The 24,916-nt window shown below is 38.2% G+C and overlaps 1 protein-coding gene across 1 annotated transcript; it reads left to right on the plus strand.

The window, feature by feature from the left end:
• Positions 1 to 16,312: 16,312 nt before the first annotated feature.
• Positions 16,313 to 24,785, plus strand: LOC138628847 (cilia- and flagella-associated protein 100-like). Its single transcript, XM_069712147.1, has 16 exons — positions 16,313 to 16,368; positions 17,461 to 17,518; positions 17,612 to 17,683; positions 17,787 to 17,884; positions 18,030 to 18,246; positions 18,351 to 18,415; positions 19,300 to 19,463; positions 19,614 to 19,694; positions 19,857 to 20,041; positions 20,166 to 20,250; positions 21,044 to 21,086; positions 21,211 to 21,365; positions 21,537 to 21,666; positions 21,825 to 22,027; positions 24,136 to 24,229; positions 24,471 to 24,785. The coding sequence occupies exons 2-16, from the start codon at positions 17,500 to 17,502 to the stop codon at positions 24,594 to 24,596; spliced, it is 1,737 nt and encodes a 578-aa protein (XP_069568248.1). The 5' UTR covers positions 16,313 to 16,368; positions 17,461 to 17,499; the 3' UTR covers positions 24,597 to 24,785.
• The last annotated feature ends 131 nt before the right edge of the window (positions 24,786 to 24,916 follow it).

Below are 24,916 nucleotides of genomic sequence, written 5' to 3' on the forward strand. Positions count from 1 at the left end.
TTTCTTTCCTGCTACAGCTTGAATGGGATGAGTTGGCAGTATTTAATATAAATATGTCTGTCTGTATGTTTTCATTTCCCTGCTACAAAGCCACATCATTCCTGGTTGTGTTATTGAGCAAAGAGAGCCATAACGGCCAGGTAGGGAGAAAGCAACTCTTTTGCGCTGGGGTTTACGATTGATGAGGCTCATTGTGGCAATGCAGGAAATTAATGAGTCAGAACCACGAGTCAAGCTGTCGGGAAATCCCACCACCACCACCACCACCACCAGCCCCTCCTAAAAAAAGCCCAACATGACATGTTCAACTCCAAACAAATGCAGTTGGAGAGAAGCATAGACTGACTGAAAATGAAACACCAGAGAGGGGAGCTTATGTCACTGCTTTATGCCAACTGTAACACATTTCTTGAACATGCATTTCAGCTTAGCCATGCAAAAATTACAAATCATCTCAAAGTGAATGTCTGCACAAACACTGACAATAGGAATAAGGAGCAGCTTTTAAAAGCAGAACAGTTGCACAAAGAACAAACGTGTGATGGCAAAAGATGCTCAAAAAAGCAGTAAAGGTAAATAATATTTCTCTTCATTTGACAGGGTTTCCTCAGTCCTCCTCTCTGCTTCAGAAGAACGTGTGAGTGTCAAAGAGACCAAAATAAAGGGTGTCCCTTTTAATCCCCCAGTAGACCAACTTTGACTCGGAAAGTGTTACAGCTGATGATATGATGATGATAATAAAGTTTAAAGTCACAATAAGTAATTTGGGGGGGCAATTGAGAGCAGCAAAACAAGCTGTAAATACAGTGGTGACATTTTTATGACTTTAAATTGTTATTGTGAACATTCTTGTAAACATTTAATCATCCAACAGACACAAAGGCTCCTTAAATGCTAATTTATATTCACTACTGTGCTGCTGCTGTTTGATGCTGAGCTGGTGGCATGCAGTGGGTGTAATTTTTTATCATCCTTATTATTACTATTTATTCATTTATTACTGCAAACATCAGCCTGGAAACTAGTTGTTGTTCATAAAACAAACACAATGAGTAAAAACTGCAAAACAAAACCAAAAGAATTCAATAGAAAGATGCTGAGTTTGGTGAAAGCTCTGCAGGATTGTCATTGTGAGCAGCACCTTTCACCTAACACATACGTCTCTTGTTAATAGAGAATATGTATTAGTACAGCTTTAACTCAAATTTCTACAGTTGTGTAATGTAATTTCACCTGCAAGTTCCTTTATATATTTCTGGATGAGTTGGAGATGGCCTGATGTACATGAATGTGTGACCCTGATCTGCTTTTGTATTTGTTACTGCACTTAATACTTGCATTTCTGCCTTTGTTGTTCATCAAATGTATATTTCTTTAGATACAGTGTTTGCACATGTGCTCCGCTGCATATACTTTATACCATTATCTTTGTAAACTGCACTGTGCACAAGAACAGAAAGCTTGACAAGCATAGCAACAGTAACTAGGGGGTGTGCTTGGTTGTCATATTCAATATGAAGACCATTCTCCATTATAGAGGTTTTGACAAGCTGTCATGTGTACTAATCCATTTTGTTTTGCACCTTTTTAGATGGTATCATTGAAAGACCCAGCAACTCTCCGACACCAAGGATCACATCTTTCAAGTTGATACCTCTACTCAGAAATCTACACGTCTATAGACTGTGTTGGGATACTGATGTTGTTCTGGAGAATTACATGTAATTTCAGGAAATTTTAATTATGCCCACTTCAGTTTCACTTAACCAATATTATCATTTTTACCCTTCAGAGCAGCTCTGCCTCTGAGATACGTTTGTCGAACTGAACCTTCAAACTACTTGTTAATCCATTTTCCTCATGTTGAACTTTGGCTCACATTCATTAAGGGTGCGTTTATCCACAGCACCTCCATGCTCCACTTAGCACTTAGAATATTCCGCCTGATTTTGAATGTGCTCGAGCAAACATGAGCAAACGAACTTGCCCTTTATCTGGAAGACCAGGATGCTGTTTGGTATAGCTGACCATGACCTCTGACCTCCCTGTAGAGGCGGAGGCGGAGCCAAAAAGAGTCTCCCCTCAGGGTTCAAATGGCATAAAAATAGCTAAACACCTTCACTGACATACAAGCCTGTAAAAATAACTACAATTTCCAGTCATCCATGTTCAGAAGAAAAAATATTGACATAAATGTTTTCCTTCAGGGTTCTAGTTAACACCTCACAGCCCACATCGCTGTCGGGCTGTTCCTACTTTTATTAAGACTTTGTGCAAACAAATGGGGAGCAGTACCAAAAGGAAAGGAAAGGCTCGACACGAAACTCTGACCGCATTGAGACTCTGGAACTTCTATTCCAAAATTGTCCGCCGTGTGAAAGACCCTCCATTTGCCAAGAGGATTTAAGCGTGATCCTGAGGCACTGAAGAGTCCTCCAAGAACAAGATATATTCAGCCACATTCTGAAAACAGCTTAATATTTTATGTCTTGTGAAGTGCTTTTTCTTCATTGCCACTGCTGTCCACAGTCGGGGAAATTGAAGTCGCCCCATCCACCTGCAAAGGAAGCATCATCCTGAACCATTATCCACTTGTGAATGTGAGTGATTGGGAGTCATTTATGCTCTGCAGTGCCCCAGCGCCCTCTCATCGGCTTCGGTAAGCCTGCCCACCTATTACATGCAAGTACTTCACAACACTTGAGTGCCCTATGATGTACAGATGGCAAATTTCCCTCTTTCCAGACAATTCTCTGCTCTGTCACACTTACATGAAGTTTAGGTCTGGGCTGTTGAGCAAGGGAAAGTCAGCCAGAGAGGTGGGCGCAGAGTCTGTCTTTCTTTCAAAAGCCACATCAAAACTTTTGTATGAAAAGTAGAACTTTATTTTATTCTCTTGTGTCCTCAGTCAAATAAATGAAGTGACCATAATGCAGTGTCCACTTGATTACCTAATGTCCCACAACCCTGTTTTGTCTGACGTCCCAGCTGCTAAGTATAGGCATTTGCCCTCATTTTAAGGTATAGTTCAGTTTTGGGTGGACTGTGCTATTTTTTCCACTTACCTGGAGCGAAGCGAAGTCGTGGAGGCTTTTTTATGCTCCTGTGTGAAGGTGTGCTGAACAGTAAGACCAGCTTGTCTCAGCTCAGTTACTGGATAAAAACATAAATACACATCCAGCCAAAGGGTTTAATTTGTCTGTATCTATTCACTATTTTTCTTAATTGGTTCTCTGTATACAGGATGTTTGATATAACTGAATTTCTGTTTTAATGGTCAAACAAACAAGACCATAAATGTTTAATTTACCACATGTAAGTTAAACTGGAGGGGAATCCTGGAGATGTATTAAAGAGTACTCCCCCTGTCTTTGGAAGAAGCTTCACCAGGTCCCATAGAAAAGACTGTATTGTGTGTACTGAATGATGATTTGACATGGATTCTTAAGACTGCTTCGACATTTTGGAAAATATGCTAATTGGCTTTGTTTCACCCACTCTGAGAGTGTGATGCTGTCAGGAGGTGATTATATTAGCTTAGCACAAATACTGGAAGCAGCTGGCCCGGCACTCTTCAAAGCTCAGACATGTCTTCCAACACTCAGGCCAGAGATATTTTTGCTTTTAACTACGCCTTTATCTGTGCATGATGGCTGCCACACGTGTCCTGTAGCCATTTAAAACTTTGATTGGGCACGTCCTGTAGAAGCAGAGTGTGAATGTGACAGGGTCAAAAGACGCAGCAACAGCAATGGCAGGCATTTTGGAAGGCAAGTTAATAGACCAAATCCTCAATTACCTGCTGTAACAGATCTGTATTCCTCATCTTATCTAGGCATGTGTCAGAGTTTCAGCCTTCTTGTCATCTTCAGCATTCCCAGTTGCTTTTTATTCAACTGTTTTTTTCAAAATACTTTTCCTACCATGGGATACATATAACGATGCTGATATGATTAGATTACATCCTACATCAGAAAGATTGTCCAAATCTAATGTGGATTTAATGCAATACTGTTTTTTTTTAATCTGCAATATACTTAATGAAGGATTTTATATGAATACAAATAACTAAACTTAATTAAAACATTGATGTATTTATTCTTAGCACCAAAACACATGCACACACATGAGTATCCAGCATGCAGAGGAGCTGCCGTTGGCAGCAGTTTTTTTTTTTTTCATAAACACGTGGAAATGAGGCGATCACACATTTATAGATAATTTCTGGTGATGATTTTGAATCCGTCTGCAGGGGACGTGGCCGGTGGGAGATGCAAGAAGAGGCGTAAATGCTGGTGGGTGAATGTTTGCCCTGCAGCAAATGATGTGTGAGTGCACGTGTTTCTGTGCACAAGTGCATCTGCATGTGGTTTTCATGAAGATTTTACTTTTCCTGTGTAGAAAACAGCCTTTACATAAAGTTTTTAAAGCAAAATTATAAAATTAAAAAGTGGTTAAAAGCAAGATGTGATATGAAAAATACATTAAAAACTTATTAAAAAGGATCATGATTACCAACCTACCAGTGAAGGTGATAGTAAAATAAGATGGATTGACTGATTGTCATTTTGACTTCTCAAAAAGCACAAGTTCATCTGTCAATCTTCTTGACAAATTAACTTTCATTTTATTGATTTTAATCGTGGTTTGAATCCCTTCAATGACAACTTATTCTCTATGCAGTCAAAAAATTGAACAAATTCCAGTTCTCAGGATGAGGCACATAGCATTTCCTTGTGGAGGACATGATCGAAAATGTGGTCCCAGTTTGCTCCTGCTTCGCTTCCTCAGTCTTCTCCACAGCAGCACAGGCCCCCCACCAGCAGCAGCAGATGTAGCCACAACACTTTACTGAGCCGTTTTGCTGAGCTATGACAACTGCGACAGAAACAGGGTGACACCAGATAACCTTGGTGTCATTGACACCCAACATGCACACACACACAAGGACAAACTTAGCATGTCACTATGGCAACCGTGTGATCATTTTAATCTCTGCAGGCAGCATGAAGTCATGGGGCCGAGTGCGGGTGCCAGTTTTGGCGATAGTGTTCCATTATCTTGATGGCAACATTAATGCCCTTCCCAATAGTCCTGAAATAAAGCAGGTGAATGATACACGAAAGAAGTGAAATCATGTCAATATGCTATCATCATTGTTTTGCAAATACTAGATAATTTGTAGTTGTGCTTGTCCTGGCAGAAAGTCCCTTTATAAGGACATTTATACCTCAGCAAATCTTATGTTAAGAATCACAAGGCAGACTCTCCCAGCACCCCTGAGGAGTAGCCCGGAGCAAACATATTATCAGCCATTAGAGACTTCAGGATTCTTTCAAAAGGAGTGCTCCCAACCCAGAAGATGACACTAATGAATTCAGTGGCTGTGAAGGGATCCTTCCTCCAGTGTGCAAGTTTTAACTTTAAGCCAACACTTGTTTCCATGAGGTTTCATCTATTTTAAGGGGTGAGATCAAATTTATATTGTGACTGTTAGAAACAAATTACTAGCCTTGAGTAGACTACATGATTCTATTGTCACCATTTAAAAAAAATTAGTAAATGTAGTAAAACATTACGTTTTTGCAAATAAAAATCCTACTCTATTGCCTCACTCTATTCACCAGTTGAACAGAAACACTGTATTATCTTTACAAGAAGATTGGATGTCGATGTTGTGTTTACAGATTGTTTTGCTGTCGGCAAGTGGCAGCTCATAGTTTTTAGCAAGTGCCATACTTTGGTACAGAGGTTCCCAAACTTTAAAAACCATTTACCACCATGTACCAAACCACATTTCCTAAGTATAACTTTCCACTGCAGATTACAGAAAATAAAATTCACTGATTTAGCCTCAGAAAGGCTAAATAACAACAATGAGACTATTGTTTCTCTGAGTGTCCCTGTCTCTCATCAGAATTGAAAGGTTTGCCTGACTTCTCAAGTCGAGCATTGTCACTTGGCTTTCAACTGTTTTTTTGGATCTTGTAGCCATTTCAAACTTTCACTCATTCTGTTAAATTCAACAACTGAGGAGTCCGAACCCAACTTTGTCACGCCAACATTAGCATTATGCTAGGCCAGATGTGATGTCACGTCACCTTATTTCAACTTATTTCTAAATTATTTAGATGATGAAAGATTTTCTTTGATAAAATTATATGAAATAAAGATTTCTTTTCTATTTTTCCTTCCAGCCCAGCTCTTGTGAACCACCAGGTGGAGCCTCATGAGGGTCAGTAAAAAGTCCCAGTAGATAGTAGAACAGTAGTTAGCCCAGAGATTACATCTGGACTTTGACTCCTACATGGGAAACGTCTGTGTTGTAATGTTGCTCCCATCAGAGCGACACTTAAGATTCATTCCTCTGAGACAAAAAGTGTCGTGTTTTCATGTTTGCCCATTTCCCCCACAGGGTTTGTGCACATCACTGACACTGAATCACTTAAATCAGAGATAAACACTTAATCGATTAAGCATTTATTTGTGATATAAAATCTGAGATATTCCTTCAAAATATAAAATAAACAGGACATTCTCACAGTTGTGAGTGCTCTGTTAATCCTGTTTAAAATTAACCTCCCACTTATTAATATTGTCTACACATACATACATACACTACATAGGCCGGCTCCATAATTGGCTGTAAACTGCACAGTCTGGAAAAGGTGGTGGAGAGGAGGTCGCTGAAGAAACTGTTATCCATATTGGATAATCCGGACCACCCTCTCCACCACCTGCTGCAGGGACAGAGGAGCACTTTTTCCAATAGACTCCTCCAGCTCCGCTATCACAAGGACAGATACAGGAGATCATTCCTGATACAGGAGATCATTTCTGCCCACCACTATCAGACTGTATAATAAATCACCTCTGGTTAAATCCATCGCCTAACGATAACACCATTGGTTGTATGTTTGCTGCTTAAATCTTTTCACTTTTGTTAAGTTAGTTTAATTTAATATTATTCTATTTTATTGTATATATTGTGCATTTTCATATTTAATATTTAATATTTTTTACTCTGTTATTTTTATTTCTTTACCTGTGACTATAATGCTGCTGTAGCTGAAAAAAAATGTCCCCTTGTGGGATTAATAAAGTAACTATCTATCTATCTATCTATCTATCTATCTATCTATCTATCTATCTATCTATCTATCTATCTATCTATCTATCTATCTATCTATCTATCTATCTATCTATCTATCTATCTATCTATCTATCTATCTATCTATCTATCTATCTATCTATCTATCTATCTATCTATCTATCTATCTATCTATCTATCTATCTATCTATCTATCTATCTATCTATCTATCTATCTATCTATCTATCTATCTATCTATCTATCTATCTATCTATCTATCTATCTATCTATCTATCTATCTATCTATCTATCTATCTATCTATCTATCTATCTATCTATCTATCTATCTATCTATCTATCTATCTATCTATCTATCTACCTACCTACCTACCTACCTACCTACCTACCTATCTACCTATCTATCTACCTACCTACCTACCTATCTACCTATCTATCTATCTATCTATCTATCTATCTATCTATCTATCTATCTATCTATCTATCTATCTATCTATCTATCTATCTATCTATCTATCTATCTATCTATCTATCTATCTATCTATCTATCTATCTATCTATCTATCTATCTATCTATCTATCTATCTATCTATCTATCTATCTATCTATCTATCTATCTATCTATCTATCTATCTATCTATCTATCTATCTATCTATCTATCTATCTATCTACACATTCACTGTCACACTGTTACAAACATAAATGATGTAGTGTTGCATTGATGAACTTGATTCTGGGAGCTGTTGCAGTGCTGGAATAAGTTAATAATTGAAATTGGATGTTTTTCCATCGAAGCCCTCTCTTTACTGGCCTGATTGCTGGGAAGATCTTGCTTCATTTCGCCTCTCTATTGAGACAGGCGCTGTATAAATAGGCACACAGGAAATAGACTTTCACTCTCAAAGGAGCTTCTCAGGAGTGGGGCCTGGACCGATGGCCAGATTTCCAACACTGAAATATAGGCCAGAACATTACAGACATCTGGATTGTGTTTTGTGGAATCCCTTCACATTTTCAGAAGCAATAGTTGTAAGCAGAAGTTTAAAACCTTCCTTCAAGGAAACTAGACAAATTCTTAATGCAGTGAAGTTGTTTTAAAAATGTTTTTTTTTGTCCTGCAGTCAAAACATGTGTTCATTTACTATCCATTTGCTCTTCTCTGCCTCATTTACTGTGTATCATGTCGTCCATAGCTGTTATCCTCAGCAGTGTGCGCAGGTCTTCTCAGTCCCTGTGCAGCATAATGCTGTAGCAGTTATGTTGTGCATGAACAGACATGTTTTCCCCCCAAAGACGTCCATGTTATTTACGAGGCTCCAATGAATGACGATCTATCTCACAGTATCTTTCCAAATCTGATGACTGTGACGCTCCAGCATATAACTTTTTAACAAATTAAACGTTCTACATGAGACATCCTAAGAAACTTTCCTTCACTGGTTTACCTTTTCCTGGTTTTGGAGAACTACAGTATTGCATTTGAATAATGGATCTAAGAATAAACAATAAATTCTCTGATTCATTGCTCGTTAACATCTCACACTTAACGAGTACTCACTGATTGGTTTCTCATTTGTTCATCAGTATGTACTGAGGATTTAATATACCATTATTTAAACTTTTGTTAAAATTAAAACCTATAGTTCGAGACTGGTACATAAAAGAACATCCCTTCAAGCCTTTGCCAGATGAGTTCACACAATGCTGATAAAACCTATCTCTGCCACATGAATCTCACAGTATACAGTTTTTAAATGTGATTTCTGGGATGACATTCCCGGTTTGTGCCTGTGCTAGCTTGAATGGGGATACAATTATTTAATCATGCACTTCTTGTAGCGCTTCCAAATGTTACTGGACCAAATGGATAAAGTTCCAACAGATAATTGAGTCAGTTGCAGAAGTTGTGACGTCCTTTATTTGGTTTATGCACTATTTACCCTCAGTTTATAGGCACAATAGTAGCAACGGAGTAGGTGCAGCAGAATCTATCACAAAAGCATGTATGTTTTTATTTTAGAATTCCTCTCATTGGTAGACTGAAGTTTGACACTGCAAGTTTAAGGATTCAGTAAATTAATTAACCACTTTGGGCATAAAAGCCAGAAAATGTTCACTAGCTACTATTGCATTTAGTAATTAAACTTAAAACAGAAGAGATTTCTTTGGCCGCTTGAAGGCAGGTAGCATAACCAGTTTTAAACAACACAGTTGTGTTTCAGTTCTTTTTTTTTCACACTTTCTCGCTCTGCTTTGGTCTCCACCAACTCCTGACAAAAATTCCACCTACGGTCACTAGTTTCTCTTCAGTTTGTAGGTCATGTACACATTTTCTTTTACTGAAAATACTATGCTTATAAGAGCAAATGACAATGAAATTTAAGTTGAAAATATCTACAAAAATGTTCATGACGTTGACAGAAATCTCATTTTGGATTAGCCCTGTTTTTCTGAATGGAACAGGGTGATGTGTTTGGAAACACTAAGGCCATGTTTTCAGTATTTTACAATAAATGTCCCCTTTTGAAAGAAGCTTTCTAACACCTGTCCATGAGACAAAGAAACTCAGACAGTAATAACAACATTTACCGTCATGTCATGTCAAACTAATTCACACTACCACACACACAGAACATGTCCCCTCCAAAGTAATGATACTGGTAGAGGACCTTAGGCTTTTATTGTATGATTTGGTTGCAATTGTCAGCACCGTACTATTTTTTTTTAACAATTCTTTTATGCTTATCAAGTAATACATTTGTTTTAAAAAAATAAAAGGGGTCAGATTTAGCAGTGAATGGGTTAGCTGCATTATTATTCTGGCAGAAAGAGAGTGATGAAGAGGAAGAGCAAAAAAAAAATCTCAGAGGAGTAAAATGGCTGCCGAAAGGAATCTAACCCAAATCTTCCTCATTTTCTGTCCCTTGAGTGGCACAGCACTTCAAGGGAAAATAATTTGCATGCAATTGTCTTCTGATTAAATCCTAATCTATTTTTACACCTCAATGATGAAACATAAGTCCTCTTTTAAAGAGGTTTCAAGAGTACTTCCAACACCGGCACCAATGTTGACAGCCATTAACATACCACCTGATGAAACCTTAGATACTCACAAAATAAGCCCACCTGATATTCACAGCTTCAGTCTTGTCTGTGATTAAAGTCTGGAAACCCTGTTTGCATGAAGGTTTGCATAGCCACAAGAGCAAAATGAAGCAATATGAACGGTTTGAGGAAAATACTGATGAATTGAAGCTGGAGCAAGAACAAGGCCTAAAATTTAAAAACAAAAAGGTCTACATGTTGTTATGTACCAACATGGATTTACACTCTGCTCACATTGTGGAAGGGTCTCTGTTGTTTACAGCTTGAGTTTCAACACACAGCATACAGTATATGGTGGTCAATGCTCATTGGTTAAAGCGTGCTCCTATAGTTTTAAAATGAACCAAAGTCCATGGCACATCAGGATGCAACGACTGGAAACAATCTCCACTGGAGGATGGCCAAATCCTCTCGGGGCTGGTAATGCCAAGCGACCGTGAACAATGCAACCATTACAAACTGGAAGCTGGCACAAGTTCTTTGATACAGAAATCTGAGGTGGTAAAGTGCATTGATTATTTATTGTAGGTTGGTGTTTTAATGCCCTACTCCGCATCTCAATGTCTTTAAAACAACAGTGCTGAACTTCCCCAAAATGCTGCCTCAGTGACTTTTATCCTGCTTTACACTGTCCTGTGGTGACCCAACGTACCTCTGGACACATGAGCAATGGAGACAGTGGGCGGTAAATTGAGCTGAATGTCCAGAGGACACCAAAGTATCAAAGTCAGTCACATTATCTCTTTAACCCCACTGGAGGAAAAACAAATGTCAAAGTGTTGATGAAAGCATTAAAGACTATTAGTATCCTCCCAGTGTAAATTATTCCAGATTTGGAACAATTACTGGTTTTAAATGAAGGAAATTTGTGGGCCAAGGTGAAAGAGCTCATTATCCTTCGTCTTTAGGGGTTTAGTCAAAGAGGTGGATCCGATAATTCTCTGCTGTCTCAATGGCAATTAACTTTCCTGGGGTACAAAAGGTGGCAACGATACACTTAAACTGCTTTCTCATATGTTAAACTCAAGATGCCAACAGCGTTCATCAGGCAGAGACAACAGACAATATTGTAGAGTGTAGTCACAGGTCACAAAATAAAATACTGTTACATGTGCCCGACAATTGTCCCCACAATATGGCCAGAAGAAATACAAAAAGTTTCTTGTCTATTTCCTTTCAGCAGTTAATAATTTTCCTCTAAGATGTCCCTTTGTTGCCAAATAGTCACCCGGCTATCCAAATGCAGGCAGCCTTTTCTCCAGACAAGACCAGGCATCTGTCTGCTAACGAGTTTTTAATTATATGAGGATTAATTCTGCTGGGATCAAAGCCGACAAGCATGGACAAATTCCCCAAATATTCAGCTGTACATTCCCACTAACAGAAGTATGCATCATTCACAAGTTCTTAAGTTTGCAAATGGAAATGCAAATATAAAAAAGTATTAATGATTAGGGCTCACGGGACTAACAAAAAAAAGCTATTTTTATAGATAGATTGAAATATGGGTGAAGGTGTGTTATTCATGTCAGGCCTCAGCAACATGCTAAAGAAATAATTTATACAATTTCTCAGAGTGGTATGTGCTCAAATAAAGAAACAGGTGTTTTGCTTTAGGTTTCTGTTTGAAAGTTGGATTAATTGATTTCTTTACATGGTTAAAGAAGGACATCAAAACAAGCTAACAGACACACAACCATGACATCTTCCTGCCACAAATAGACATTCATCTGTAATAAGAAACATAAAATGAGACATTGTGGTTTAACAAGCAGAAGACTGACCATCAATGGCTGGTCAAAGAAACTGCACACATACACAGGCCGGAGATGTTGTTTTTATGTGTTTTCGCATGCCCATGATAACTGCCTCATGTATCCTGCATCCGTTAGGAGGGTTGTTGTGCAGGTGCAAATTAACACGTGTCCACAAGATGTGATTTATACATGAACGGCATGTCACTGCTCCTGCAAAGTGTGCCACATATGTTTGTCAGAATCGTTAGCGTGAGATCAGTAACATTTTTGAAGTTTGTGTAAAAATAAATGGAATCAAGTTCAAAACTATTACTCTCACATACATCAGAAAAATTTAGGAAAAATAGATCTGAGATGGTTTGTTACCCCGCCATCAGACAGCTGAGCGGGCTGAGCAACTTTTAACAGTAATTGGTTCATGGAGACCAATTTTCCACAGAACAATACATTAATGTCCCGATGTATCTTGTTTGCATCGTACAAATCCAGAAGTTCTATTTATCCACTCAGTTTTCTGCTTCGCACTCCAGCAGAATTTAGCAGTAACACGCAAAGGATATTGGCAAGAACGTGAACAGTTACATTCACAACACAGCCTGCTCTCGACACAGATGCATGGTTAAAGAGTAAGTGTATCTCCAGCTAGATACCCTCCAACTCTGAACACAGCTGTTACAATTAAACAAGGGAATGTCCCAAAAGACAACAGGCAGGTTGAATTAAGGAAAGACTTTTAATTACTCACTCTAAATACAAAACACTTGGGAGAAAAAACAAGCCGGTGGGCAAAAAAAAACAAAAAAAAACAGTTAAGAAGGTTTCAATCCAAGCAACACAAATAAATAAGACTTCCAGCGAAGGTTTGTGAAACAGATTCAACCACTTTACCTTCTCAGCACATGAGCAGCTAACACACCTTGAGCGCCATAACAACTGTATTAGAGAAAACAAAGATGTACTGTATCTATGCTCAGCCACAATATGGCCACCAACACTGGTTCTGGATGGCATGTTTGCATACTCAATACCTAAATAAATATTAGTGTTCAGTCTGACCACCTGACCTTTAGAAATATATTTAGTTCTTTTACTTGGGAGACTTTTCTCTTTACCAGTTAGTCGCTAACTTTGTTTTAATGTTCTGTGTACAGTTTTTCAGTAAAAACAGTTGCTGCTGGAAAAAACTCATCGTTAAATGTGCAATTTTTTAAATCAAAAACAATGAGCTGAAAGAGGACAAAAGGCCACATAGATCTGCAGATTTTGGTGATATTTACTAGCCACCACGATCCAACTCTATAACTTTGTATGTGTTAATTTATTTATTATCCACAAAAATCATGAGGGGTAATATCACAGTTTTACTGTCTTAATAGTGACAGTCACCACAAGTCAAAAAATAATAATGATGCCACACTTTTATAAAAGCTCTATATCCCTAAAATACACATTTTTAACTCATCCAAGTTCAAGGCATTGTGTATAAAATGAATGCTGTTCATTTTCATCAAAAGTTATATATATTTTTTATGATTGAGAAAAATGTAAATGTTAATGCTGTTACCTTTCATTAAACCTCCATTGCATGAAAAGAGAAGTATAAACTGAACTGGCTCTGCCGGTACAGACATTTGGAGGATTTGAATAATGTCTCAATTTCTGTGCTTTACGTCAAGCTGAAGCTTCACTCATTTCCACGGTAAATAATTATTCTGCGTAAACTGGCATTAGACATGCTTCTGAGTGCCCTATATTTAGAAAGTGCCTTTCCCAATTCACAGTGCAATAATTCATTCAATTAGACATATTGTTTGAGAGTACAAGCAAGGATAATCATAATACCAAATATAATCATTTGAGCATATTCATTCAATTTTGAGGCTTTGCCAATCATGTCCCTCCAAGTTTTATTAAATATTTACAAGTCATTCGAAATACAGTGCATCCGGAAAGTATTCACAGCACTTCACTTTTTCCACATTTTGTTATGTTACCCCATAATATCCCATAATGACAAAGTGAAAAAAGTTTGTTTAAAATTTTTGCAAATCTATTAAAAATAAAAGAACGAAAATATAGCACGTACATAAGTATTCATGGCCTTTTCTCAATACTTTGTTGAAGCACCTTTGGCAGAAATTACAGCCTCAAGTCTTTTTGATTATGATGCTACAAGCTTACATCTCTAACTTCTAATTTTGTTAAGACTCTTCTTACGAACAAGAATACACAATTTTACAAAATCATGAAAAACAAATGATCACATTTTCAATTCACTCACTTTTTCCTGACAGCTTTCTATCACACCCCAGACCTTCAGTCAGGTGAGCTCAGAACTTTAGCCACATGATAACAACTGGTTATACATGAATGGTAAAAGGTGGTCCACAAAGTTAATGTGATGACCCAAGTAAATTCCTGTGTTTGATTCACTGAAGAAGACTGTGGGGTGTGGTTGAAAGTTATTGGAAAAAAGAGACCTTGAATTGAGATAATTTTAAAACAAATAAACTGTGTTCACAATGACAAGACTGAATCTTCATGTACAAATTATTAAAAGTATTGTCAGTTATCAGTGTGAACATAGTTCATGCCATGTGCCCGTAATGATGTGTATAGAGGACAAGTATTCAGGGGCCTTACTTAGTAATCATTTGATACTAAGAGGTATTGGTTATTAATAACAGGATTTTATAACTACAAAGCCCATCGATTAATGACAAACTTTGATTTGTGCTTTTATAATGTGACCAGAAGCTTTGCAAACTGCTGTAAAAATTGCTTATTGATTCTGGGAAGAAAAAAAAAACAATCCCTGAGATTTTAAAATAAATTAAGTTCAGGGAGATATACAAAAACAGCCACACGTCATAAAATGCTGTCTGAGTTTGAAGCTGTGCAATCCACTCATATGGACTCAGCAGCTGCCTGCGTGGCAGCTCCAACTCAGCTTCAATGTTTGTTTCAAGACGGGGGGGTCAGGGCTGTTGTTTCACTCAGCCACCTCAACCTACTGCAAGACCTGAGGGAGGGAGGCAGCTTTTAAAAAAAAACATTAATTTCACATTTATTCTCAAGAAGTGTATTGTTTTCTGTGTATTCATTGATCTGGTCATTTCCTTTTTTTTTTTAATCTTCAAAGGTTAACTGAAGGTGGCGTTGTAAATTATTTTTAAAGACAATCTGTTTGTTTCATCATCCATAAAGGGCTGAATGTTCACCTCTTATATAATACCAAATATCCACCATCTTTGGGCTGCATAGGCGGAGGAGGTAAAAGCAATCTGTAATGCTCAAACAACTGATGCAATGCTATATAAGAAACCAGCTGTATTCACAGCATCTTCATGGTACAGTAATCAGTATTATCTATAATGTAAAGCGGTGATAAACAAAACAACTTTCTGAGCAACTGTGCCGGAGAACAGTCTTTGTAAACTTTGTTTCATTTACATTGCTGGAAATGCAAAGAAAGTATTTGTGCCTGTGCTTGCTGTAGGTTTCCTATCCAAGTGGCTCATGAAGCTGTTCCTTCAAAACTGAATAAAACACTGTTCCTCCTTTCTTACACAACATGCCCTTTTCTGTTGAGTGAGCCAACACTCCTCCATGTGTTTGCATTACTTTAACCCAACAATCTGACACTGGGATTTCCTACAAGCAAGTGTTGTGTGTGGGCTGCTTTGTTGAGCTGAGATGTGCAGGGTCATGTGTGGATGCGTGGGAGTGAATGTACAGTATCAGCTTCTAAGTTTATTCACTGGTATAAACAATGAACTAAAAGAAGTGTTGGCAATCAAGTCCAGTTAACTTCGGAAGAAATGATCACTGACACAGATTCTACTTACAAATACAATCTATGTTTTTCAAAAGCATTTCTTTTAATCTGGAAATCGGGGTTTCTCTTATGAAGACATCCGTACAGTAAACACAATATATTGAGTTTAGCCTGAGATAGATTTTATGACCTGCCTATGCCATCTAGTGGAGAATTGATATGGTCCTGAAGATCACTCACTGTAACTACAAGTTAACTGTGTTAGTAATAAATAATATGAGGGAATTAAAGCCTTCTGCTTACTTTCTTTGATGTAGCCTGTTTTACACTTTTAGTTGCTAAAATACCAATGAAAATGGATATATGCTGATGTGATGATAATAATAATACATATTCATATATAAATTAAAATATATATAGCCTGAAGAAACAATTACAAGTAAATAATTCATACAAACTATAATGCATAAAAGCCAGGAAGTTAAACGAGGCAGTGACGACGAACATTATTAGGAGACCGTGAAGGTAACAGTTACCATGACAACAGTACACAAACCCAGTTGTTGTTGATCTGGGAGAAGAAAGCTCTGTTGTGATTATGGACAGCATTATCAGACGGTAGGTTGACTTCCCCCGACACCAAACTGAAGAAGTGTTCAAAACAGTTTATTCTATGATAACCTGCAGAGCAGCTCGGCCCAGTTTGTTTATCCTGGTAAAGACGGGGCTGACTTGTTTGCAAGCAAACTGGCATAGCCTATTGAGAGGACTGTACTTTCTGTTCATCACATTTATCTTGTCAGAAACATCTGAAATTGTTTTTGTTTTTTTGTTGGTCAGAATTCAGAAAGTTGTCTGAACAACTTTTGAAAACGGAATTAATATACCAAATAACTAGCTTTAATTTAGAAGAAAAAATGTAGACTAAGTTAAATCATAAAAACTACAGGTCAGCCAACAAACGTGTTGTTTCCTCTGTCTCTATCCCAAGGTTTGATTTATGTGAGTTATTTTCTGGTAATTTCATTCAACATTATTTTATGGGGGGAATATGCAGCGTATAACCTCAATATAGACTACAATTTGCAAACATATTGAAAAAATAATAGACTTTGTACCTGGGTTACAAGAAAATACAAAGCCTCAAAGGCCGGACTGTTTGACACTTTCTATGGTATAGATGAAAACGCCTTTGCACCCAAACAAGATATATAAATAAAAAGGGCTATAACATTAGAGATGGAGGGGAGAATAAAGGAGTTAAAACTTTCTGATAAAATAAAAACCCTACGCACCTAGCCTCCCCCCACAGCTGTTTTCATGTTTGCTTGGTTGTGTCTCTTCTAACGACCTTCATAGTTCTGATAAGTGCAGTCAGATCACGTTTCCGTTCAACACAAGCCGAACTAAAAAAAACAGCAACACACATTTTGAGTGTGCAGAACTTTTAATGATAATAAATACATTTCAAATTGTCCGGTTTGTAAATTGGATGTTATTCCTTAGGAAAGGTTTTTACAGCTTAAAAATCAAAGTTAAGAAGCCTTGGCATCAATGGTTCAGTCACTTCGAGTCAACGTCTTCGAGGTAACAGCCAGGACTCCCTGCCAGAGGATGTCAGTCTGGCTTGTAATTTTCAGAAATGTAAAATGCTGTTTTGCCTTCGAAAACTTTGTTTGTTTGTTTTGTTTGTTTGTTTTACACATGCAGTCTAATTAAACGCTGAGCTGGTGCTGCTGTACCTCAAAGATGTCGTCAACGCAGCCGAGTAAGTTTCTGCTCTTATGCCATGTTTCACACATAAGTACAGTCAGTGGCTGAAGATGAATTTGTACCATTATTAAGAATATGTTTTCAACAGAAGGAGCAGGGGTTTCTTCAGGCAGCCTTGTTGTTTCAGCGACTAATGGTGCTGCCAAATCACCAAAAATAGGTATAGTGGGCAGAGTGATAAATCTGTATAAACTACAACTGTAGAAAGAGAAAAGAGATAACAGAAAACGTCATGCACTGTTCGTCTTCGTTTCCATGTGTAGGGCTGAGGAGGAGGAAGGCACAACTGAGCCCCTTCAAAGTGCCAGACAGTGACAGCATTTTTCTACTGAGTGTAAACGAAAGAGGGGCCCGAAAAGAGGTCAGTCTGTGTGTTTGAGTACAACTGTGTATGTACAAATGAAAGGTTTTCTCTCCACTGTATTATACTTTTATATCGGCATTTTCAGGGGGTAAAACATTGCTGTGTTGAATTCAAGCTGCTGTTTGTTTGCCTTTTTGCTCAGGAGATGCGTAAATTTCTGGCTCAGCCGATTGATCAGAAGACGACCCACGCTGCAAGAATGATGGCCAAGCTGAAGAATGAGCTGGTGGGAGAAGTGGAGGAGGAGGAGGAGGAGGAAAATGAAAAGATGAAGAATTTAAAACAAGTCAGGAGTAAGACAGTTCTCCCAAAACCAAGATCAGACAGACATGAGCTGAAAATGGTCACGATGAAACAACGTAAGTGGAGTCAAAATAAAGGCTCTTCATTTAGCTGTGTACGTTACTTGTAATAAAAATCTTGCTGATTTTGATGCCAACTACTGGCTGTGCTTTGTCCCCAGAAAATCTGACAAAGGACAGAAAACATGACTTAATCTCGATGGAGCGGCAGAAGGCAGTTTTGGAGGTAAAGGATTTCTGGAGTTTTTAAAATCTTAAAAGTCGTGGAGCCATTAAAACAATCTGGACTCATCGTCTGACTCAACTGTACCTGTGATGCTTTTTGAATGAGTGGTTTTACTTTGTCGCTGCTATCTAATCTTACTGAACCACAACCATCATCTAAACTCGGTGGATCTAAATCTTTGCCTGATCTGAAAAGGTGGATATTGTCTCACAGCACTCATCATGATTTAATTTTTATGATCTTCAGTTATATTTGATAGTTTCTCTGTTACTTTCAATCTTCCTTTAGACAAGTGCTGCTGTATGTACCAGATCTGTTGTTCCAACAGAATTAAAGGACTTTTCCTGTGATGTAAGATCGCATCTCCATGAGGTTTAGTGGTGTGCAAGAGACAAATTAAAAACGATGACATGCTGAAAACTGCTGAAATGTGGAGTCTTTTTTAACTTGATCTCCTGTACCATGGTCCGTTGTGAGTGTGAGGGTAAACTGTGGAGTTTGTTCCAACTAGAAGGCTTTCATCTTCACATTAATGTGTATGATTTACTCCTAAATGTTGCCCATGAATTAGAATAAGCAGATGACAACTGTTAGAAGTAATGGTGCAGCGCTGTTCTCTCTGACTAAAACTAAAATGTGTAATGAGCAGCACTGATTTCTGAAGTCATTGATCTCAGAGGTACTGAATAAGACAAAAAGTTCAAAGATAAGAGCAACAAATCGTCAAAAATACATGAAAATGGAAGCAGGAAACTGAAGAAGGATTTGTGAGATTTAAACTAAAATCCGACCAGGACGGTCAGAGATTGCAACTTAATATCTTCTTTTTATGTGTCTGACTTTGTCCTCTTCTCCTTAATTTACCCCCATTCTCCTTTCCTCAGTTATCTCTGATGACAAAGAGGTCTGAGATTTTGAAGATGGACAAGGCCATTGCTAAAGAGGAGAGGCAGCTGAAGCAACTCGAAAAGAGCATCGAGAGAGACAACCTCCACTTTGAACAGTTTCTCAGGGAGAACGAGAAGAAGTCTGTGGAGGCCCGAACGCTGTGAGATGAATCTACATACGTTGTTATTGTCACTGCACATGCTGTTCTTGCAATGGTGTTTTACTCTAAAATTACTCCTGGATGTAGACTTACTTTGGCGCTGACAAGAGGACATTTTTATGATGTGTAAACGGTTGTCTCTGTTGTCAGTTTTGAACGGGAGGCCAAGTCCAAACAGGAGAAGAACACTGAGATCAAGAGGCTAACTGGTGAAATAGGGACCATTAAAAGGTAGCATTCAAATACTCTGTGAGTGTGTACATTTCGCATGTTTTAGTGCATAAGAGTGTTTACCCAAAAGGTGCACTGAGAGGAACTATGAGTAAAAGTGAATGCATCTAAATGGACAGTGTTAAGTCTTGTGGTTTAAAATGTAGTCCTTCTTTTTCATAGTGAAGTTGCCAAGTTTGAAGAAATCCTGATCGACTACAAGAGATACAAGGAGCTTCTATTCAAGCTGTCTCCTCCAGAGTGGCAGGAGGCCCAGAGGACAACAGCTTTGAGAGTTAAAGTCCTTTCTGACAGAGACCCACAAGACAACCAGAACAGGGAGCCTGAAGAGATGGAGACCAGGAATGGCAAGTACTTTCCTTTAGTGCATGTTAAAACCAAGTAAATCAACACAAAATAGATCATCAGGATCAGCATCACGGTACTCTGCTATTATTTTTAAGGATTCTTCGATTACTTACATGCTCACAGGTTTGGAGAACAAGGTGTCCAGTCCAGGTAGAGAGCTGCCGTCCGTCACAGAGAGCAGACTGTCCTCAGCTCACAGCAACACTCTGTATGGAAGCATCAGCACACTTCAATCACAGCATCCTTTTGTTCTTGTGCACATCCAGTGTTTCTCTTGTAGACTCATTCATTTTGATGTGGTGGCAAATATGATTTGTCATCAATGTTTTCACTAAGTGTTCAGCAAAATGCATCGAAATACATAAAAGTCATTTTTAACATTTAAAGACCGAATTTTTATACTGTTATTTGATCTTGAATTAATAGAGTCAAACCCAGTTTGAGGCAAAAATGAAAATCGATTGCAGGATAGCTCTCCGCTTAGTGTATCAAATATACTTAACTTATTAACACACCAAAGGCCAGACTCACAACAGAAATGGCTACCTCTAGTCAGCAGATCATCACAAGCGCATTTTATATTCCAGCTGAAAATAATACTGCCAGTCAGGACTATCAAGTTTTTTGTGGGGCCGACGAAATATAAACCAAACTCCTTCCAAGCCCGGCCACCTCAATTTAAATGACACACCCCTCATTTGCATAATGAAGCAGAAATGCATTAGAAAATAATAAAAGAAATATATCTAAATAATTTAATTTAAAAACAAATCAATTAATGAATTAAATGTCCATGTTTACTAATGATATTGCTTTTGGTTCATTCAATTGCAAAAAATATTTCACACTATGCTTGTGTAATAAACATGCTGCAGAGGGTCATAAATACAGTTAACTGTTAGTAATAATTATCATAAATCATAAAAGCAATATTCAATACTTCCGTTAAATGCTACTGCAAACATTCTCACACTTCTAAAACTTTTACTTTGTCATTTCAGAGTCACAAATTCTAAACCGGACAATGACAGCTCAGAATATGAGGTCAGTGTTTGTAACTATAAATCATTTACAAAGTTAACGGAGCATCTACTTTCACTCTTGAATGTTTACTCGCAGTGTTCAGAGTGGCGTGTTTTACCCACCTTGTTGTGTCACTGCTGTGTAGGATGAGCCAGAGCTGTACTTCACTGATCCCCAGCAGCTACTGGATCTGTTAACACAGCTGACAGAGCAGAACCTGTCCCTCATCCAGAACTCTACGAGGGTGGAGGAGACACTGGAGGAGCTCCAACAGTCCACCGAGAGAACCAGGAAGAAGATGTAAGCACAAAGTGTCGAGGCTCTTCAAATAAATGAAGTGCTATTGTTCCATTTTCACCAGATACCGAAGTTTCTTTTGAATCTCAAACCTCTTATTACACTTTATCATTTACTATTGGTTCCTCTCTCCATGGTCACATCCCTGCACCCCTGATTTCTCTCTGTCTCAAGTGAAAAGGACGAAGAACAGATAGCTCTGCAGGTCAATGACATGAACCAGAGAATCGGCAAGGAGAAGGCGAGGAGTGCCAAGCTGGAACAGAAGGTTCAACTCCATGTGTCATTAAACACAGAAGACCAAGTAAGGAAACAGAATGCATGGTTTGACCACATCTTTACCAAAGATCAGCCTTTTGTAAATCTTTAAAGGAATGTCTGTTATCAACTTCCTAAAATCACAGAAGTGGTGTCCACAGCTTGTTAATGCTTACTGTCTGAGTGTGTTTCTCCTGCTTACAGGATGTGATGTTGGAAGCTCTCAGTGAAAAGGTGGCGGAGGTGCATCGCAGCTGCGTGGATGACAGGATGACCAACCTCAGCACTTTGGAGAAGCTGGCCAATATTGAGAAGCGCATTTCTGTACTGCTGCAGGGCCTCGAGAGCATCCCTGAGGAAAAGCTGGAGTTGATGAAAATGATCAAGGACAGCGAGAAGAGGAGCAGGTATGTGTCATGACTCTGTTCTGCTTACTTTGTCTGAACTCCTTGAGGCCTTGGCCATTTTCTGAAAAATATACCTGAAAAAACATTCAGTCAGTAACAGCTACAAAACTGAGGTCAGACTGATCACTCTTGGGCTCTATGGAGAAGACTTGTGGGACACTTTGAAATAAGTCTCGTTGTCCACATCACCAGGCCAGAGTAAGATCTGGAAATCTGCAACAAAGACTTTCAGTAAACACTGCTGGTACTGAATCTGTTGTAAAACATTCTCAACTGCATCTCTACCAAAGTTGATGTAACATACAGTAAATGCAGCACAACAAACATCCATGTTACGTCTACTTTAGTCGTAGTAGCAGGATGAGGCCTCTTCAGTGGATGTGCAACACTCTGCAACCTTCACAAAATGAAATATAACCGCCCGGTCCCAGTACAGGGACCTCCAGTGTGTACGGGGTTAACGACAGGAAAAAAAATAATAACAAATAATAATAACAATAATAATAAACTTTATTTGTATAGCACCTTTTATACAAGAAATGCAGCTCAAAGTGCTTCACAGCAAGAGCATTACATTCAGTGTTTCACATAAAAACAGAAATAAAGGAACATTTAATAGTATAGAAAAGAAATGAGATAAAACAGATCAAATGCATAAGAAACAGTTAAAAAGCATAAAATTAAATACAAGATTGATTTGGGTCGTTCTCTGGGATTCAATTTATGATATGAAGTAATGGAAAAAGCCGTTGTGGCAGTTGTACGTCTTGTGCACTTTTCTAGATCTAATATTATCCAGTAATACACTGGAGATTAAATCTCCTTTTCTGCTGTGGTCTTAGTAAATACTTTTAAGGGAGACTCGTCAGTGTACCTCCAGGTTTCTGCTCAACCTCGGTTAAAAGCTCACACGGGTCCAACCCGCTCGTACACTACTAAAATTCCCTTTTCACTTACATATGAGTCTTTTTAAGTTTTATCAAAAATATATAGTTAAAATATAAAATGAACAACATGCATTTTAAAGGCGCGGTAGTTCAAGTGCAAGACAGCTTCAAGAGTAGCTAGTTAAAGGTTATTGTAAAGATAATATATGTTTTGAGCTTTCTTTTGAAGGTATTAACTGAGCAGCTTCCCTGATATCTAACTGGTAGTTTGTTCCACAGCTTTGGAGCGTCGCTGACAAAAGCTGAATCCCCAATGTTCTTTCAACTGTTGCTGTGAACCTCCAATAAACCAGCAGCAGATGATCTCAGTGTTTTTGAAGACTCATAGTTCACCAGAGAGTTAGAGATGTAACTTGGTCCGAGCCCATTAAGAGCTTTGTATGTGAGGAGGAGGAGCTTAAAGTCAATCCTGTGTCTGACAGGTAAACCGTGCAGAGCAGCCAGAACTGGACTGATGTGTTCTCTGCTCTTGGTTCTGGTTAATACTTGAGCTGCAGAGTTTTGCATGAGCTGAAGTCTCTCTGTTGTTTTCTTTGGTCAGCCAGTAAAAAGTGCATGAAAGTGGTCCAGTTGGCTAGAAATGAAGGCATGAATCAACTTTTCACCATCTGTCTGATTTTTAAACCCTGGCTTTGTTCGTGAGGTGGAAAAAAATAAGTTTTTGTCACCTTATCAATGGCCTTGAAACTTAGATCAGAGTCTAAGATTACACCAAGACTAGTTACCTCTGATCGTACCCACGGAGTTAGTTGCCCCAGATCATTTTCTACGATTTCCCTTTTTGTTTTGGGGCCGACGAGGAGGATTTCTGTTTTATCCTCGTTTAATTTTAGGAAATTATTGCTCATCCATTTATTTATTGCTAAAAGACATTCAGTGATGGAGCGCGTAGCTGCATCATCATTGGTTCAGCAGCGATGTACAATTGTGTATCATCTGCATAACTGTGAAAACAAACATTGTGCTCTCTAAAACAAACATTGTGCTCTCTAAGTAAATATAGCCTCTTCTGAAAGTAATGGCAGTAATGTAAGTCCTGGGATGCATGGTACATAGGGAGTTTTTTTTTTTACTTCAAAACATTATTTCCAAACTGAATAAAAAAAAAAACATCAGAATCATTTTTTTTTTTTAAACCTGTCTTCCTGTACAATGTTGCAGGCAGCGTGAAGAAAAGCTGAAAGAGCAGAGAGAAAAACAAAAAGAAAGGATGAGGAGGTACTTGGAGAGATCCCTCGCTGACTCCAAGAAAATAGTAAGTCATTTGCCTTTTCTCCAAATTTGATTTTAGCACAAGTAAATATCTGAACTGAATATCTGGTCTGCATTTATAAGGGGTGACACTGAATGAAATCTGTTTAAATGTATTACAGCTTATTACAAAACCAAAAACAACTTCCTTCTTTTACACACTATTTTACATTATTCACCTTTAATGATTTAGACAATGAACGGCAGCTGATTCAACTGCACACTTTTCGACAATTGTCTTTCAGAGTGGGAGGAAGCTCATGCCCAGATGCATGCCTGTTGCCCAGAGAGTCAAAGTCAGCAATGTGGACAACATCCCTGCTGAAGAAGAGATCCAAGACTTCCTGTTTGGGCCTGAAGACACTGAGTAAAACAAAGGAAAAGAAAGTTATGCAACGGAAATCATTTGCAACAAATAATACAAATGGAATGAAGTCAATCAACACAACAGTTGAGGAGTGAACCCGTGTTATGTATCAGACAGCTGTTACTCCAGTCATCGTGGCATCAAATCAATAAATCAGCATCAGCTGAAAGGGTTTGTAGTGTAAAGTACAATAAAGCAGCCTGGTTGCAGTTTATTACTGTTTATTGTGTCCAAAATGATCATGTCAATTCATCAAACATCTTCCAATCATACACTTTTAAAATCTTGCCTCAGCTTGGGGTCGAAACGTGTTCACATGTTTGA

Source organism: Brachyistius frenatus, unplaced genomic scaffold (genome assembly GCF_029030835.1).
Source record: "Brachyistius frenatus isolate BFR_SWC_R1_liver_20210118 unplaced genomic scaffold, ASM2903083v1 Contig_107, whole genome shotgun sequence".
Lineage (NCBI taxonomy): Eukaryota > Metazoa > Chordata > Actinopteri > Embiotocidae > Brachyistius > Brachyistius frenatus.